Source organism: Nicotiana sylvestris, chromosome 8 (assembly GCF_000393655.2).
Source record: "Nicotiana sylvestris chromosome 8, ASM39365v2, whole genome shotgun sequence".
NCBI classification, from domain to species: domain Eukaryota; kingdom Viridiplantae; phylum Streptophyta; class Magnoliopsida; order Solanales; family Solanaceae; genus Nicotiana; species Nicotiana sylvestris.
The window spans coordinates 146,834,074-146,854,393 of record NC_091064.1 but is presented as its reverse complement, the minus strand read 5'-3'; the positions used below and the strand labels follow the sequence as shown (position 1 = coordinate 146,854,393).

The following is a 20,320-nucleotide window of genomic DNA, read 5'->3' as shown; positions in this document are numbered from 1 at the left end:
CTTGAAAGGAACCGGGTTCGTCTTAGCTGTTTTCTCATGGTAGTTCTTGGAGAATTCTTGCTTCAAAAGAGGACAGTCTTTCATGAAGTGTCCAGGCTTTCCACACTTGTAACAAAGATCATAGTTCTTTGGTCTGTTAGAGCTGTCCCTTTTTAGCATTTCTCCATTTTTTCTGACCATCTTCTGAAATCTTTTGGCTAAGTAAGCCATGTCACTGTCTTCTCACTTGAATTATTGTTATCAGCTTTAAGTACCATGTTGTTTTCCTTCTTTTGTTCTCTTCTTTCACTGTCTATCTTCCTCTTCAACTCGTAGGTCCTCAAATTTTCGATCAGCTCTTCTATGGTCAGCTCCTATAAGTCCTTTGATTCAGTAATAACATTCACTTTGCTTTCCCAGTATCTAGGCAGAATGCTGAGAATTTTCCTTACTAGCTTGTTTCTAGGAATAGTTTCACCAAGTGAGTGTAACTTATTTATGATGGAGGCGAATCTTGTGTGCATATCTTGAATGGATTCATCATCCCTCATTTTGAAGATTTCATACTCGGTAGTGAGCATATCAATCTTAAACTGTTTTACTTGTGTGGTTCCCTCATGAGCTTTTTGCAAAGCTTCCCATACCTCCTTGGCAGTGTCATAGGTGGAGATTCTATTGTACTCTTCACGTCCTATTCCACATTCTAGAATTTTCTTGGCACGAAAATTCTTCTCCACAGGCTTCTTGTCTGCTTCAGTGTACTCTTTACTGGTTTTTGCCATTGAAAATGGAAGTACTTCCAGTACCTTGGTTGGAACATAAGGACCATCACATATGATATCCCATAACTCAGAATCCTCAACCATGATAAAATTATGCATTCTTGTTTTCCACCACCCATAGTATTGTCCATTGAGCCTAGGTGGTCGGTATGTAAATTGAACTTCTTCAAAATTTGGTGGAACATCCATGAAGATCCTTCCTAGGTGTTAGCCTGAAAGGAGGAACCCGCTCAGATGCCAATTGTTAGAATGTGTAAGTCCACTAAACAGTAGAGTACCTGGTTCTCTACGAGATTCTACTGAGAATGCTAATAAAAAGTATGTAAATAAGGTAGAGGATTTTTATGTGGAAAAATCTCACACAAGGGGATCCAAAAATCACGACCTACACCTGTAGGATTTCAACTTCACTAACTTGTAAAAACCAACAAGCCACTTTGTAATGACTCCATTACAAAGAATTTACTCAACTAACTTGTGGTACTCTTACCAGAAGCAACTTTGTGACTTCCTAGTTACAAAGACTTATACTAACTTCTGATGCTCTCACCAAAAGCCACTTTGTCACTCTACAGTTACAAAGGCTTTTGCTTATGACTAAACCTAGTCACAACATAAACTCAAGGATTTTACGGATTTACAATAGGATCCCTAATCATCGCTTCTAGCTAAGCAATTCAGGAGATACAATAAGTACAATCACAATGTTACAACTCAACTAGGACAACAACAAGCTAACTTTTTGGAACTGGTCCGTAGTTGCATTCAACTTTGTTCTTTAAGCTCGTGAGGATTGATTTCTCTATTTTTGGCCAGAAGCTTGAATAAGAAACTGAAACATTCAAGCGATGTTTTTTATAAACTCATTTTTGCTACACCTTGATCATATCACTTGAAATGATGTGAGCACTTTAGTTTGTTAGAGAATGAGTGGGTGCTGGAAATAGTGCAGTGCGGCAGAAACAGTGCAGGCAGTCACTTCGTTTCCAACTATGTCCAATTGACTTTGTACTACTATGAGGAAACCACAAGGGTATCAGGTTCTTGTTTGGGTTCCTAGCTCTTGAAGTTATAGCAGTTCATATTTGGCTGGAATTCGTTAAGCTTGCAGTATAGTCCAAGTAGGTCAAGTTCCTTATCTGTTTCTTAAAAATAAGTTTGTTAGATCATCAAAACATAAGGCAGAAACATTTAAAACCTATCAATTTCCCCCCTTTTTGATGATGACAAACTTAATATTGAAAACGAGGATTTAGAGAGCTCAAAGAACCAGATTAAGTAATAGGATAACACAAGTTCCCCCTGGCTGTATGCCCTTTTTCACATGTTATCTTCCCATATGTTCCCCCTGACTTTATGGTCATATTATTTTCTCCCCTTTTGGCATCATTAAAAAGACACAATCAGAAGAACACCACAAAGAAGTATAGCCAAGCTAACTCATGCCACATATGTGCACACAAACATAATAGAGAATAGAAACACAGAAGTAAAGAACTGATATAATAAAAGAGGAAAAAATTTATATTGATAAAATTTTAATATGCTTTTGCTTAAGAAGTAAAAGGCAATATTGGACTATTCAAACAAGAGCAGTAGTGTTTCATCCCAACCACATAAAAAACGAAAACGAAACATCTGCCAACACAACAAAAAAAACAAAAAAACTAAAGAACATTTCCAGAATCTGGTCATTAAAGGGATAGTTAGGGGGCACAAGGAGTAGAAGGCTTGGAGGTTGCAGCAAGTGTTTGGAGAACAAGGTCTATTCGGGCATTGGTCGACTTTTGCTCGTTGAGCAGTTCTGCTTTCAGGTTCTCTACTTGCGCCCTGAGATCAGCATTCTCCTTTGCCAAACGAGCTACCTCATCATTTGACATCGGAACCACTTGGGCTTGCCGACCTTCCAGGATAGCATTCCTAGCCTTCAACCAACGAATTTCCTCAATTGCACTATTTTGACTATTAATCAGCTGTGAGACGGTTGATGTACTTCCTACCCCCCCCCCCCCCCATTCTTTTCTATGCACTCGCATTCTTCCAAAGTTGTCTGTGAGAAAGTCTGCTTCTTTGTCCCCACCTTGCTTGCCCCAGTGGTACTTCAAAGAATTGAAACACTCGAGTAAATAGGAACCCGTAGGGAAAGCCATGATTACTATCTTTGAAGATGGCAATCTTTTGCATGTGTTCGATCATAATAGCAGGCAGACTCACAGGAGTAAAACTATCCAGTTACTCCATCAGGAACAGGTCAAACTTAGAAGTCACTTACCTCCTCTCAGCTTGAGGCAAAAGAACTTTGTTAACCAATTCGAACAATAGATGATAGACAGGGAGTAGCACTTTCTTATGGATCTGGTCCCCCTTCTGGTTTGTATTGTCTTTTACCACGACATTTCTGAAGTTATTCTGACACATATTTACACTGGAAACACCAGCTGTAGGAACTTTAAGAATCTCTCCAAGCAACTTTAAATCGAACACGATGTCCACTCCATTGACCAGAGCACAAATGTGGTCAGTCTCAACAGGAAAGAGGTTAGCAAAGAAGCTTTGTACCTCATCCTCATATACCTTAGGTGCATCTATTTAGAATAAATGCGTCCATCATTGAAACTCGACCATTTCCAGAATTTGGCACATACCAGCAATCTTAGAGATTGCTGGGTCAAACGTACGACCCAACAGAGCCAAAGCTGACTTCACTTCTCATTCTATTCACAGAACCAGGTTCTTCAAAAATTTCAGACTAGTGTTTGCCGGACTTCTCACCACTGAATTTTCCATTTCCATTGGATTTGACTAACACATCCTCATCAGACAACGAGAAATCACTCACCACCTCCTTAAACTTGGACCTAGAGGTTAACCCCTTCTCTATTGAAACATGCTTCTTCTTTTTCGAAGACCGTCTAACAAGTGAACCAGGTTCATCTGGGGTTTCCTCTTTCACCTCTACTACAGGGACCGCCTCATCACTTACAGGTACACTGTCTTTCACCAAATTTCTCCTTTTTTCTTACTACTTTTCTTGCTCTTTTGAAGGGTAGAATCGTAGGCCACCTTAGCTTGAATCCTGGTAGTAGGTCGTTTGGTTTTAGACTCAGGAGTAGACACAACCCTCTGCTTAACTATGAATGCATCAAGAGCCATATTATCTAGGTCCTCCTCATCACTAGATCTCATTTCAGGTACTTATATTTCCAAGGGTGCAACAACGAATGTAGGAATAGAACTATCCTAGGAATGAGAGCCCTGACCTGGGTCCTCCAGAGAGGGATCACGTTCCTCATGTGATGGCTCAGTAGTATTTGCTAGTGCATCCCCTTCAATAGTTACAATGGCCCCTTCGTCCCCCACACATTGTACCTCTTTTTTCTGAGAGGTGATCTCATGCAGTACACCATCAGTAGACACCACAAAAGTAGTTACATCATTCTCTTCCTCAATTGGTACAAATGCCACCTCGGAATCAGTAACAATGATGGTGGAACTCTCTGTGACATCAGGGTTTGACCTTGTTCCCCTCTTGGTCTTTGATGTCACGACCCAAACTGGAGGGCCATGACTAGCACCCGACCACACTTGCCGAGCACCAACGTACATTTCATCTAACCTTCATTATTATCTTTTAAGGCTAAAGAGATCAATATAAATGGTAGACCTAGATCATGGACAACCAGCAATAAAATATGACGGCATGAACATACATAGCAGGGGATGACCAGACAATCAAGAAACTACATATAAGGTATGAGCTACCACGCTACTATGAAAGACTATACAACAAAAACTAGCCGACAAGGCATACCAAACTATACATGAGCCGACACTTGTCTATGAGCCTCTAAAAGAACATAAGTGTTGCAACATAGCCGGAACAGGGCCCCGACATACCCATAATGTCTATAACAAAAATTGCATACCAAGACCAAGGCAAGTCCGGAGAAGGGATCTCGCCAATCACCGCTGAACTGGACAGTCTACTGTGGTGGGGGAGCTGCACCTGCCTGTCTATCAGGACCTGCAGCACGACATGCAGCGTCCACAAATAAAAGGACGTCAGTACGAATAAAGTACTGAGTATGTAAGGCAAGGAACCATAAATACGATCAGTAATGTAAGCAAGGATAGAGAATATACAACCTGTAACATCTTAGTACCTCTGAGGGCTACTTACATGAAATGCATGATACATATGTATAAATACATAAACCTTTAAAGCATTCGCCTCTGTGGGCATCATCATCATCATATCGTACCCGGCCATAATAGGCTCGGTAGAATCGTACCCGGCCACGTGGAGCTCGGTAAAACCCAACTGATCAGTGGTTGCACAATAGGTGCCGTACCCGGCCAACTATAGCGTGGCTCGGTAGAGTAAAATAGATACATATATATAATGCATGCTCGACTCATGGAATCACATTCTAAACCTTTCGGAGTGACGTAAGGTCGGTATCCTCTATACACGTTATTAGGACTAACTCTTCACTATGAACCTTATAAGATTTAGGAAGTACGAACAACATTGATAACATAAGAATAAGAGAAGTAACATTAACATCAATCGTTCCATAAGAGGGAAAACAATGTAAGTACTGCTAGCTTCTAAGAGTAGAGTATCTTGGAAGCTCGTTCATTACATTATGTACAATCGGAGTCGTGCAAAAGAAGGAAAGGGATAGCCTCACATACCTTGTATATACTGCCCCAATCTCAAGCTATGCAATTGTCAAAACTCCTTAGTCTACAATAAGAGAAACGATACTATCGTTATCATTTAAGCGTCATAACTATTATGTATCGACCACAACCTATTTTACGATGAAACGGACAGCACCTCCCCTATATATATGACCTCACACCATTCAAAACAGTCACCAAACATCCCAAACAACATCAATAATAAACATATTGAGCCTCCCAAAATAGTCCACACATAGCCTAATCACTCCATACATACGACGACCACCGTAGTCGTGTCAAACAACCTGGAAATGTTACGAATAACTATCAGCCCATAACCCTACATATATATGGTGTTTCTCCACACCCTTCCTCCTCCAAAACTCCATAAGATAGTAGTAAAATACGCAGCCCAACAACAACGCAAAACAGTCCACAAAACAATAACATTACTACCAAGCCTTTCGATATATATCTCACAAGTTCTAGCTTCAATGGCTTAGCCGCAACTTGGATAATCTTAAATACATATAGAGTAAGAGGTTCCTTACCTTTATACAGAAAGAACAACTCCAATTTGACCTTAAATTTCCATGAAATATCCCTCCAATGCTGCCACACAACAAAAAAAACGAAACTAGCGATCAATTAGTGTTTTTCGGCACTAGAATCACTTTAGAAGGCTTGAAATCACCTAGGATTGATATTAAGAACATGAGGGAGTATTTACAGAACATAAACCCTTTAAAACAACCTCCCACACGAGCTGAAACGACACAAAAATGAGCAACAACAAGAAGAACAAGAGACTTACTAGCGCCACGGAATTCCCGACACTTGATTTGTGTTGTTTGCCCTTTTTTTGGGTCTTGAATCTTGAGAGAACCTTGAGAGGATGTTCCTAGGGTTCTAAGGTCTGAAAATAGTGAAAAGAAATGACTTAAAATGGGTTGGAGGCATCCTATATAGGTCCAAATATCTTAAACCGACTTAGTGGGCCCCATAGAGAGGTGCTTGGCGCAGTCTCGCGAAAATGCGAATATCTCTCTACTCCGAGATCGTATCGATGAACGGTTTAATGCGTTGGAAACTAGACTCATAGATCTTTAATTTTGTTGGTAGATCACCCCGTAATTCCTTGTAAATTATGATAAAAGATTAGAAACATTTGACCTAATGTTTAAGTAAAATTATGAACCTAAGTTGCGACAACTTTTGTCGACTTTTGTTTCATAACTCGTTTGACTTCAAGACTTATGATACGGATATTATATGATTAAAATACCTTAATAAATGACCTCTTGAGTGTATTAATCACCGCTAGATTACCTGAAAATACGAGTTACAACATCCTTGATTCGTTTAACTTCTAATACTGGTTAATCACCCTTATACACTCTTGTATCACTTAAGACCAATAGGATTGACTTCTTATCATCTCAAAGATAATTCCTTCTTGGATTTATGTTAACTAATATATGGCATGAACTAACACATGTGGATATGGGTTGTAACACCCTCCCCCCCTTAGGAACATTCGTCCTCGAATGTAAGGGTTTATGGGGAGTTTAAATCATCGTGGATTCCAATGGAAATTTCCGATCAATTTTCCCCTATAAAATGGTCACTAGCAAAACTTGCAAGTAATTAAGCCCAACATATGGTTTCACAAGTCTACACAAAGCATTATGCGTATTTACATTATCTACATATCACCATTTTGTATTAAGGAGGAGTATTCTCAAATTATTGCTTACCTCATAGAGCCGTTTCTTCTTCCAATGTATCCTGTCTTCCACCAGCATCCTTGTTATCTTCATTCTGGAATAAGTAAGGGTATTTAGACTTCATCTCCTCTTCTTGCTTCCCATGTCATTTCTTCCATATTTTTGTTCCTCCACAATACTTTGACGGAAGCTACATCTTTTGTTCTCAGCTTGCGGACTTGCCGATCTAATATCGCCACTGGCACTTCTTCATATGATAGGTCCTCTGTAACTTGTACATCTTTGATAGGGATGACTCGAGAAGGGTCTCCAATACATTTTCTCAACATAGATACATGGAATACCGGGTGGACAAATTCCAATTCGGATGGCAATTCTAACTCATAAGCAACCTGTCCAATCCGTCGAAGAATTTTATACGGCCCGATATACCTTGGACTCAGCTTACCTTTCTTCCCAAAACGCATAATACCCTTCATTGGTGAGATCCTCAGGAAAACCCAATCACCAACCTCAAACTCTAGATCACGACGTCGGACATCAGAATAAGATTTTTGCCTGCTTTGTGCCATCCTCAATCGCTCCTGTATCACTTTCACCTTCTCAATAGCTTGGTGAATCAAATCTGGCCCATATAATTCTGTTTCACCGACTTCGAACCATCCAACTGGTGATCTACATCTCCTCCCGTATAGTGCCTCGTATGGGGCCATTTTAATACTGGAATGGTAGCTATTGTTATAGGCGAATTCTATGAGTGGAAGATGATCATCCCAATTCCCCTTAAAATCTAGAACACATGCTCGTAGCATATCTTCCAGTGTCTGAATGGTACGTTCAGCCTGTCCGTCAGTCTGCGGATGAAATGCAGTGCTGAGATTTACTTGTGTGCCTAAACCCTTCTGGAAAGACCTCCAAAAGTTAGCCGTAAATTGAGCTCCTCGGTCTGATATAATAGATATGGGCACACCATGAAGCCTAACAATCTCCTTGATATACAACTTCGCATAATCTTCAGCCGTGTAAGTTGTCTTCACTGGCAGAAAATGGGCACATTTTGTAAGTCGATCAATTATCACCCAGATGGAGTCAAACTTATGATAAGAGCGAGGTAATCCAATAATGAAGTCCATATTAATCACCTCCCACTTCCAGGTCGGAATCTCTATATTTTGAAGCAATCCACCGGGTTTCTGATGTTCTATCTTTACTTGTTGACAATTGGGACACTGGGCTACAAATTCTGCAATAGACTTCTTCATATTATCCCACCAATACTGCTCCTTGACATCATGATACATCTTTGTCGAGCCGGGATGGATGGAATATCGGGATTGATGAATCTCATTCATAATCTTCTCTCGCAACCCTGCCACATTAGGCACACACAATCGGCTCTGGTATCTCAGTGCCCCATCTTTTCCGATCCCAAAAGCCATACTTTTACACTGTTGAATGCTTTCTCTTAATCGTACTAAGATAGGATCTTCATATTGTCGTGCTTTTACCTCGGCTACCAAAGATGATTCTGATGTATTCTGTACAGTAACACCTCCGTCATCAGAGTCTAACAATCTGATTCTCATATTGGCTAGCTGATGAAGCTCTTTAATCAACCCCCATCTACCTGCCTCAATATGTACTAAGCTTCCCATTGATTTACGGCTGAGAGCGTCTGCCACAACATTGGCTTTACCGGGATGATACAATATCTCGACGTCGTAGTCTTTCAATAATTCAAGCCACCTACGCTGCCTCAAATTCAACTCTTTCTGCTTGAAGATGTATTGTAAACTCTTGTGATCTGTGTAGATGTCAACATGGATGCCGTATAAGTAGTGCCGCCATATCTTCAAAGCATATATTACTGCAGCCAATTCCAAATCATGGGTTGGATAATTCTTTTCATGCTTCTTCAATTGTCTTGATGCATAAGCAATCACATTCCCACGCTGCATCAATACGCACCCCAAACCTATACCTGAGGCATCACAATATACCACATAACCTTCTGTTCCTTCAGGAAGAGTGAGCACTGGTGCAGATGTCAATCGATTCTTCAACTCCTGAAAACTACGTTCACAAGTGTCAGACCACTGGAATTTGGTAGCTTTTTGTGTTAACTTAGTCAATGGTGATGATATAGAGGAAAATCCTTCTACAAACCGCCTATAATATCCTGCTAGCCCTAGGAAGCTGCGGACTTCTGATGGTGTTGTAGGTCTCGGCCAATTCTTTACTGCATCGATCTTCTGAGTGTCGACACTAATACCCTCATCAGATATCACATGGCCAAGGAATGCTACTGAGTTCAGCCAGAATTCACATTTGGAGAGCTTAGCATATAACTTACGATCCTGAAGCGTCTGTAATACTATCCGCAAGTGGCCCGCATGTTCCGCCTCCGAACGAGAATACACTAGAATGTCATCAATGAATACAATCACGAACACATCAAGATAGGGCCTGAATATAGTATTCATGAGATCCATAAAAGCTGCTGGGGCATTTGTTAGCCCGAACGACATCACCAAGAACTCAAAGTGCCCATATCTTGTCCGGAAGGCCGTCTTTGGAATATCCTTCTCCCTAACCCTCACCTGATGATACCCTGAACGTAAATCAATCTTAGAGAAATACTTGGCACCCTGGAGTTGGTCAAACAGGTCATCAATTCTTGGAAGTGGATACTTGTTCTTTATAGTAGACTTATTCAACTGTCGATAGTCGATACACATCCGTAACGACCCGTCTTTCTTCCGCACGAATAGGACTGGTGCACCCCAAGGTGAAGTGCTAGGCCTAATAAAGCCCTTATCCAGCAAGTCCTTCAACTGCACCTTCAACTCTCGCAACTCTGCCGGGGCCATTCTGTATGGAGGAATAGAGATCGGTTGAGTGTCAGGCAACACATCAATGCTAAACTCAATCTCCCTTTCAGGAGGAAGGCCTGGGAGTTCATCTGGGAAAACATCTGGGAATTCGTTGACCACAGGGATTGATTGTAAAGTAGGCGGTTTCGCCTCCACATCCCTAACGCGAACGAGATGATAAATGTAACCTTTTGAGATCATTTTCCTTGCCTTAAGATAGGAAATAAACCTACCTTTCGGTGTAGCAATGTTCCCTTTCCATTCAATGACGGGTTCACCCGGAAATTGGAACCTAACCATCTTCGTACGACAGTCAACATTTGCATAGCATGAGGCCAACCAGTCCATTCCCATTATCACATCAAAATCAACCATTTCTAACTCAAATAAATTTGCCGAGGTTTGACGACTACAAATCATCACAGTGCAACCTCTATATACCCTTCTAGCAATCACAGAATCTCCTATCGGAGTAGATACCGCGAGGGGTTTACTTATCAATTCAGGTTCAATGCCAAACTTATTAGCCACAAAGGGTGTAACATATGATAATGTAGATCCCGGATCAATCAGCGCATATACATCATAAGAAAATACAGATATAATACCTGTAACAACATCTGGAGACGACTCGAGATCCTGTCGACCTACTAGAGCATAGGTTCGATTTTGAGCACCACTCGAACTCGGCACTGCACCTCTACCCCTACCACGACCTGTCGACTGCTGAAAACCCCGTGCTGGAGGTCGAACTGATGAGGAAGAACCAGACACAGATCCAGTCGGCTGAGCCATACCATCACCTCCTCTATTAGGACAATCCCGCATCATATGGCCAGGCTGCCCGCACGAATAGCATGCATCAGAACCTCGACGACACAGTCCAAAGTGGGCCTTGCCGCACTGATCACAATGTGGTGTTGGGGGTCTCATCTGACTAGTATCCCTGTGATGTTGCGAGCCAGATGCCCGCGAACTCTGACTTGGACCAGAATAGGATCGATCATATCGAGGCCTCTGAAACTGTGGAGGAGCACTAGCTACAGGTGGCGCCGAACTCCTCGAAAACTGTGGCCTGATGCGGCCTCTGAAGTCATCAGAATACCCTGCAAATCTCGCCCTCTTATGCTGGCCTCTATCCTGCTCCCTAACTGCCCTCTGCTGGCGCTTACGATCCTCTAGGGTCTGGGCATAAGCTTGAATACGGGAAATATCCATGCCCTCCACCAAGGAGGCTGTCGTACACTCATTTATTAGATGTGGTCCCAACCCATTCACGAACATATGCACCCTATCACTCATCTCGGCCACCATATGGGGAGCATACCTTGCCAAAGAATCAAACTGCATACTGTACTCTCGCACACTCATATTACCTTGTCTAAGGTTCAAGAACTTATCAGCTCTAGCTCGTCGTATCTCAACTGGCAAGTAGTGACGAAGAAAGGCCTCAGAAAATTCCTTCCACACAGCTGGAGGAGGGTTCGGACCCCTGGATCTCTCCCAACTATCATACCAGAGAACCGCTAAATCCCGTAGCCGATAAGAAGCCAACTCTACTGCCTCTGTATCACTAACATGCATAACCCGAAGTGTACGATGAACCTGGTCAATAAAAGTCTGTGGGTCCTCCTTGGGGTCTGATCCGGTAAACACTGGAGGGTCTAAATTAATAAAATCACGAACTCTTGTACTAACTGGTTTCTCAGCAGCACCTGTATTCTGCCTCTGAGCCTGAGCAGCTACCAAGCTAGTCAATAACTGCAAAGCACTCCGCATATCCTGGTCTGGAGTGCCAGACGGAGGAACTGGAGGCGCTGGGTGCCTTCTAATATCCTCTGGAGGAGATGGAGTAGATGAGGTATGAGAGGGCATCTCACTTTGAGCCTCACTTTGTCCTGCTCTGACTTGGGGCACCTGACTGGTACCCTCTCCCGCTGCTGTATCAAGCCGTCTACTAATCGTTTGCTTCCTAGTCGAAGGCATCACTGAAAAAAACAAGGTGAATATTAGAGACAAACACTTACGACTCAACTGTACGCACGATCTAAATGTGGCGCGCTACACATCCATAATCAAGACTCTACTAGACACGGCTCATAGACAACCCCTAGGACAGACTTGCTCTGATACCAAGTTTGTCACGACCCAAACTGGAGGGCCATGACTAGCACCCGACCACACTTGCCGAGCACCAACGTACATTTCATCTAACCTTCATTATTATCTTTTAAGGCTAAAGAGATCAATATAAATGGTAGACCTAGATCATGGACAACCAGCAATAAAATATGACGACATGAACATACATAGCAGGGGATGACCAGACAATCAAGAAACTACATATAAGGTATGAGCTACCACGCTACTATGAAAGACTATACAACAAAAACTAGCCGACAAGGCATACCAAACTATACATGAGCCGACACTTGTCTATGAGCCTCTAAAAGAACATAAGTGTTGCAACATAGCCGGAACAGGGCCCCGACATACCCATAATGTCTATAACAAAAATTGCATACCAAGACCAAGGCAAGTCCGGAGAAGGGATCTCGCCAATCACCGCTGAACTGGACAGTCTACTGTGGTGGGGGAGCTGCACCTGCCTGTCTATCAGGACCTGCAGCACGACATGCAACGTCCACAAATAAAAGGACGTCAGTACGAATAAAGTACTGAGTATGTAAGGCAAGGAACCATAAATACGATCAGTAATGTAAGCAAGGATAGAGAATATACAACCTGTAACATCTTAGTACCTCTGAGGGCTACTTACATGAAATGCATGATACATATGTATAAATACATAAACCTTTAAAGCATTCGCCTCTGTGGGCATCATCATCATCATATCGTACCCGGCCATAATAGGCTCGGTAGAATCGTACCCGGCCACGTGGAGCTCGGTAAAACCCAACTGATCAGTGGTTGCACAATAGGTGCCGTACCCGGCCAACTATAGCGTGGCTCGGTAGAGTAAAATAGATACATATATATAATGCATGCTCGACTCATGGAATCACATTCTAAACCTTTCGGAGTGACGTAAGGTCGGTATCCTCTATACACGTTATTAGGACTAACTCTTCACTATGAACCTTATAAGATTTAGGAAGTACGAACAACATTGATAACATAAGAATAAGAGAAGTAACATTAACATCAATCGTTCCATAAGAGGGAAAACAATGTAAGTACTGCTAGCTTCTAAGAGTAGAGTATCTTGGAAGCTCGTTCATTACATTATGTACAATCGGAGTCGTGCAAAAGAAGGAAAGGGATAGCCTCACATACCTTGTATATACTACCCCAATCTCAAGCTATGCAATTGTCAAAACTCCTTCGTCTACAATAAGAGAAACGATATTATCGTTATCATTTAAGCGTCATAACTATTATGTATCGACCACAACCTATTTTACGATGAAACGGACAGCACCTCCCCTATATATATGACCTCACACCATTCAAAACAGTCACCAAACAGCCCAAACAACATCAATAATAAACATATTGAGCCTCCCAAAATAGTCCACACATAGCCTAATCACTCCATACATACGACGACCACCGTAGTCGTGTCAAACAACCTGGAAATGTTACGAATAACTATCAGCCCATAACCCTATATATATATGGTGTTTCTCCACACCCTTCCTCCTCCAAAACTCCATAAGATAGTAGTAAAATACGCAGCCCAACAACAACGCAAAACAGTCCACAAAACAATAACATTACTACCAAGCCTTTCGATATATATCTCACAAGTTCTAGCTTCAATGGCTTAGCCGCAACTTGGATAATCTTAAATACATATAGAGTAAGAGGTTCCTTACCTTTATACAGAAAGAACAACTCCAATTTGACCTTAAATTTCCAAGAAATATCCCTCCAATGCTGCCACAACAACAAAAAAATGAAACTAGCGATCAATTAGTGTTTTTCGGCACTAGAATCACTTTAGAAGGCTTGAAATCACCTAGGATTGATATTAAGAACATGAGGGAGTATTTACAGAACATAAACCCTTTAAAACAACCTCCCACACGAGCTGAAACGACACAAAAATGAGCAACAACAAGAAGAACAAGAGACTTACTAGCGCCACGGAATTCCCGACACTTGATTTGTGTTGTTTGCCCTTTTTTGGGTCTTGAATCTTGAGAGAACCTTGAGAGGATGTTCCTAGGGTTCTAAGGTCTGAAAATAGTGAAAAGAAATGACTTAAAACGGGTTGGAGGCATCCTATATAGGTCCAAATATCTTAAACCGACTTAGTGGGCCCCATAGAGAGGTGCTTGGCGCAGTCTCGCGAAAATGCGAATATCTCTCTACTCCGAGATCGTATCGATGAACGGTTTAATGCGTTGGAAACTAGACTCATAGATCTTTAATTTGGTTGGTAGATCACCCCGTAATTCCTTGTAAATTATGAGAAAAGATTAGAAACATTTGACCTAATGTTTAAGTAAAATTATGAACCTAAGTTGCGACAACTTTTGTCGACTTTTGTTTCATAACTCGTTTGACTTCAAGACTTATGATACGGATATTATATGATTAAAATACCTTAATAAATGACCTCTTGAGTGTATTAAGCACCGCTAGATTACCTGAAAATACGAGTTACAACATCCTTGATTCGTTTAACTTCTAATACTGGTTAATCACCCTTATACACTCTTGTATCACTTAAGACCAATAGGATTGACTTCTTATCATCTCAAAGATAATTCATTCTTGGATTTATGTTAACTAATATATAGCATGAACTAACACATGTGGATATGGGTTGTAACATTTGACTAGTGAGAAACTCAGAAGATGGAGAGGACAGAGCAACAATTTTAGGGATTTCTAAAATAAAGAGAGACGGGGAATCTGGGTGAGATGTGATTTTAGCGGGAAGGGTAAGAGCGGGTAAGAAAGGCTCAGTAGGAACAGAAATCTCCATAGGTTTATCAGTAGTAGGTACGACTGAGGCAGGGAGGTCGGAGTTTATCTCAGGCATTGGAACACGGATGTGAAGATGTTTTTGAGAAATTCTAATAGAGGACTTATGGTTAGGGAAAACAGAAAAGGGTTTTTATGCGAATTGGATAATTATGAAGAGAGAGCAATATGCACTGGTTCTGAAACGATAGTTGGGCATGGAGAAGTGCAACGTTTTAGAGGGAGATGGAATGATTTGAAGTGAAGAGATGTGACAGCAATATCTCAAAAAGTCGAATGATATGGCAGTTGTGTTTTGTACCCTTTTTAGGACGTGTATTAAAGGATGCACACAACTACCAACCTTTGGTACAAAAACAAGGTTCTTGACCTTTTATTTGAAGGAAAAAATCCTCTTTTATCATTCATGCAATGCATCTACAGCTTCTATACTCATCATGTGTGTTTACCTGCAACAGTATTTAGGTTAGTTAGACGTGGCCAGAAAACACTTTTAGCTAGTTATTTCTTGAAGGTGATTTTCATAGCCAGATAAAGAGGAATCAGGTTATAAATTGGGCTTTAAAAGCCCCAACTTCACTCTGTTTCTTTCAAATTGTTCCTTACTTAATGCCTTGGTGAAATATCTGCAATTTGGTCTTCAGTGCTACAGAACTTCATACATATCAGCCCTTTCTCCACATTGACCCTTAGAAAGTGATGCCTCACATCAATATATTTCGTCCTTTTGTGTTAAACTAGATTCTTGGCCATGTTGAGTGTAATAGTGTTGTCACATAAAAGGGGAACAGTCTTAGTGAGTGCCCCAAAGTCCTCTAGTTGTTGCTTGATAAATAAAAGTAGAGCACAACAAGATGCTGTGGCTACATATTCTGCTTCATCTGTTGAAAGAGCCACTGAATTTTGCTTCCTTGTGCATCAAGAGATAAGACATGAACCCTAGAAGTGAGCCATTCTAGAAGTGTTTTTCCTATCCACAAGGTAACCTGCATAGTCTGCATCACCTTAACCAATGAGATTAAAACTGTCACTTGAGGGATAATATAGAACCAGGTCCTGTGTTCCTTTGAGATATCTCAGTATTCTTTTGGCAGCCTTCAAGTGAGATTCCTTGGGATTTTATTGAAACCTTACACATAAACCCACACTAAAATAATATCACATCTGTTGGCAGTGATATAGAGGAGAGACCCAATAATGCCTCTATACATGGTTTGATTCACAAGAGATCCAGTTTCATCCATGTCCAGTCGAATGGCAGTAGTAATGGGAGCGTCTATCACCTTTAATGCTTCCATGTCAAACCTCTTCAAAATCTTCCTGATGTATTTTTGCTGACAATTGGATATACCCTTTGGGGATTGTTTTACTTGAAGACCCAAGAAGAAGTTCAGTTCCCCCATCAGGCTCATTTAAAATTCACTTTCCATGAGTTTGGCAAATTCTTCACACAGAGAATCAATTGTTGCTCCAAAACTAATATCATCAACATAGACCTGAACAATGAGCAGATTCCTTCCCTGTTTCTTTAAGAAAAAAGTGTTGTCAATTTTCCCTCTTTTAAAGCCATTTTCCAAGAGGAACTTTGACAGCCTTTCATATCAAGCTCGAGGAGCCTGCTTTAGTCCGTACAAAGCTTTGTCGAGTTTAAAAACATATTTAGAGTGCTCATGATATTCAAACCCTAGAGGTTGCTTCACATAGACTTCTTCCTTAAGGAGTCCATTCAAAAATGCACTCTTGACATCCTTTTGGAACAAGGTGAATTCCGTATGAGATGTAAAAGCGATAAGAATTCTATTAGTTTCCATGGGAGCCACTGGAGCAAACGTTTTATCATAGTCAATCACCTCTTCCTGATTGTAGCCTTGGACCACTAGCCTAGCCTTATTCCTTGTGGTAATTCCTTGTTCATCGAGTTTGTTTCTGAATACCCACCTGGTTCCTATAATGGTTCGATATGAGGGTCTAGGTACCATGTGGCACACATTGTTTCTCTCAAACTGATATAGCTCATCTTGCTTGGTTGTAATCCAATCTACATCTTTCAAGGCTTCCTTGATATTCTTGGGTTCTATTTGGAAGAGAAAAGCTGAGAAGGCAAGTGAATTTCTGGCTCTTGACCTGGTTTGTACTCCGTAGTCTAGAGGGGTAATAACGTTGTTCATCAGATGAGAGCTTTGGTGTCTCCAGTTAGATGTCTGAGGTTCATTCTGAGAGGAAGAGGGTATGTTTGGCTGGTTTTCCTCTGTTCTTCTCTCAAGTGCTAGTGGAGTTTCCTGAACTACATCAACCACTATTTCTTTAACTTCAGTGGTTGTAATTGAAGTGCTTGGTTCTATTGAAGATAAGGCAGTATTGTCTTCATTCGTCTCCTTTACTTAGCTCATCATATCTGCCTTTCAGTTTTCATGTAAATGACTTCACCAGGGACCGGTAGGGGTTCTCCATCTTGATCTTCCTAAACACTCTTCTCACAGGATGGATAAGTACAATCACAAAAATAACATGAACACTTTCCTCAACACATTGAGTTCACTTATTATATATCTTATAAGCCTTGCTTTGAGAAGAGTAGCCCAAAAATATTCCTTCATCACTCTTGGCATCAAATTTTCCAAGTTGATCCTTTCCATTGTTGAGAAGATAGCATTTGTACCCGAATGTTCTTAGGTGAGTCAACTTGGGTTTCCTTTCATTCAATAGTTCATAGGGGGTTTTGTTCAGAAGTGATCTGATCATGCACCTGTTCACTAAGTAGCAGGCAGTGTTGACAGCTTCAGCCCAGAAGTTCTTCGCAATTCCACTGTCGATTAGCATTGTTCTTGCCATTTCATCTAGAGTTTTGTTCTTCCTTTCTATTACTCCATTTTGCTGGGGAGTTCTGGGAGCTGAGAAGTTGTGAGTGATGCCATTTTCATTGCAGAATTCATCAAATTTGGCATTGTCAAATTCTGTCCCATGATATGATCTAATGTATGCGACTCTGGACTCCATCTTCACCTAGATTTTCTTCACAAAAGCCATGAGCACCTCAACAGTTTCATCTTTGGTTCTGAGTAACAGAGTCCATGTGAATCTGGAGTAGTCATCCACTATCACAAAAATGTATCTTTTTCCTCCTTTGCTTTGCACTCTCATAGGTCCACATAGATCCATATGGCTTTGAGATGCTCACATCTCTTTTAGACTTAAAGGAGGACTTCATATGTTTTCCTCTAGCATAGGCATCACAGACCTTTTGCATCTTGAATTTTGACATAGGTAGATCATGGACTAGGTCCTTCTAAATTAGTTTGTTCAGAAGAGAAAAACTTGCGTGGCCCAGTATTCTTTGCCATAGTTCAGCATCATCATCACCAGCTTTCAGACAACTCAGATCACCACTTTGTAAGGACTCAAAATCAGCAACAAAGATGTTCTTGTATCTTTTGGCCACAAGTACTACTTTACCAGTCACAAGATCAATGACTGTACATATTCTGGACAAGAATTCCACCTTGTTTCCTTTATCATAGATTTGAAAGACACTCAAGAGATTGTACTTAAGGCCATTGGCATTGTACACATTTTCAATAGAATGAGTGAGTGACTTCCCGACTTTTCCAACTCCAAGAATGTACCCCTTTTTTCCATTGCCAAAGGATACACTCCTTCCTTGCAGGGCTTTTAGTGAAAGAAAGTCCATGGTGTTCCCAGTCATGTACTTTGAACACCCACTATCCATGAACCATTGTTGACCGCTTCCGTTCACTGTTCCCTCTTTGTTGCCATCATCTTCATCATTATCTAATTGAGCCATCAAAGCAAAAGTTGAGTCATATTCAATCTCCTCGCCTTCAACTGCTATCATGGAACTATCACCAGTATCAGGTTCATCTTCAGACTTACTAGAGGAATCCCCCCATGCTGCAAGAGCCTGTCTCAACATATTGTTAGCGGATCTTTTTCTATTGAAGTCCTTGAAAGGAACCGGGTTCGTCTTAGCTATTTTCTCATGGTAGTTCTTGGAGAATTCTTGCTTCAAAAGAGGACAGTCTTTCATGAATTGTCCAGGCTTTCCACACTTGTAACAAAGATCATAGTTCTTTGGTCTGTTAGAGCTGTTCCTTTTTAGCATTTCTCCATTTCTTCTGACCATCTTCTGAAATCTTTTGGCTAAGTGAGCCATGTCACTGTCTTCCTCACTTGAATGATTGTTATCAGCTTTAAGTACCATGTTCTTTTCCTTCTTTGGTTCTCTTCTTTCACTGTCTATCTTCCTCTTCAACTCGTAGGTCCTCAAATTTCCGATCAACTCTTCTATGGTCAGCTCCTATATGTCCTTTGATTCAGTAATAACATTCACTTTGCTTTCCCAGTATCTTGGCAGAATGCTGAGAATTTTCCTTACTAGCTTGTTTCTAGGAATAGTTTCACCAAGTGAGTGTAACTTATTTATGATGGAAGCGAATCTTGTGTGCATATATTGAATGGATTCATCATCACTCATTTTGAAGAGTTCATACTCGATAGTGAGCATAACAATCTTATATTGTTTTACTTGTGTGGTTCCCTCATGAGCTATTTTCAAAGCTTCCCATATCTCTTTGGCAGTATCGTAGGTGGAGATTCTATTGTACTCTTCAGGTCCTATTCCACATTCTAGAATTTTCTTAGCACGAAAATTCTTCTCCACAGGCTTCTTGTCTGCTTCAGTGTACTCTTTATAGGTTTTTGCCATTGAAAATGGAAGTACTTCCAGTACCTTGGTTGGAACATAAGGACCATCGCATATGATATCCCATTACTCAGAATACTCAACCATGATAAAATTATGCATTCTTGTTTTCCACCACCCATAATATTGTCCATGGAGCCTAAGTGGTCGGTATGTAAATTGAACTTCTTCAAAATTTGGTGGAACATCCATGAAGATCCTTCCTAGGTGTTAGCCTGATAGCAGGAACCCGCTCAGATACCAATTGTTAGATTGTGTAAGTCCACCAAACAGTAGAGTACCTGGTTCTCTACGAGATTCTACTGAGAATGCTAATAAAAAGTATGTAAATAAGGTAGAGGATTTTTATGTGGAAAAATCTCGCACAAGGGGATCAAAAAACCATGACCTACAGCTGTAGGCTTTCAACTTCACTAACTTGTAAAAACCTATTACAAACCACTTTGTAATGACTCCACTACAAAGAATTTACTCAACTAACTTGTGGTACTCTTACTAGAAGCAAAATTGTGACTTACTAGTTACAAAGACTTTTACTAACTTCTGATGCTCTCACCAAAAGCCACTTTGTCACTCTACCTGGAAGGAAGTCAA

General features: G+C 40.9%; 2 protein-coding genes across 2 annotated transcripts; both read right to left on the bottom strand.

Annotated features, from left to right (window-relative positions):
• Positions 1-353: 353 nt before the first annotated feature.
• LOC104215178 (uncharacterized) lies at positions 354-950 on the bottom strand. The gene has a single exon (XM_009764930.2). The coding sequence runs from the start codon at positions 948-950 to the stop codon at positions 354-356; it is 597 nt and encodes a 198-aa protein (XP_009763232.2).
• An 18,371-nt stretch (positions 951-19,321) lies between these two features.
• LOC138875807 (uncharacterized) lies at positions 19,322-19,729 on the bottom strand. Its single transcript, XM_070154677.1, has one exon. The coding sequence runs from the start codon at positions 19,727-19,729 to the stop codon at positions 19,322-19,324; it is 408 nt and encodes a 135-aa protein (XP_070010778.1).
• Between the last annotated feature and the right edge of the window lie 591 nt (positions 19,730-20,320).

What these genes read in the sequence shown, in the direction of transcription:
- LOC138875807 (XM_070154677.1), bottom strand. Translation starts at nt 19,729, where the DNA reads ATGGCAAAAACCTATAAAGAGTACACTGAAGCAGACAAGAAGCCTGTG.
- LOC104215178 (XM_009764930.2), bottom strand. Translation starts at nt 950, where the DNA reads ATGGATGTTCCACCAAATTTTGAAGAAGTTCAATTTACATACCGACCA.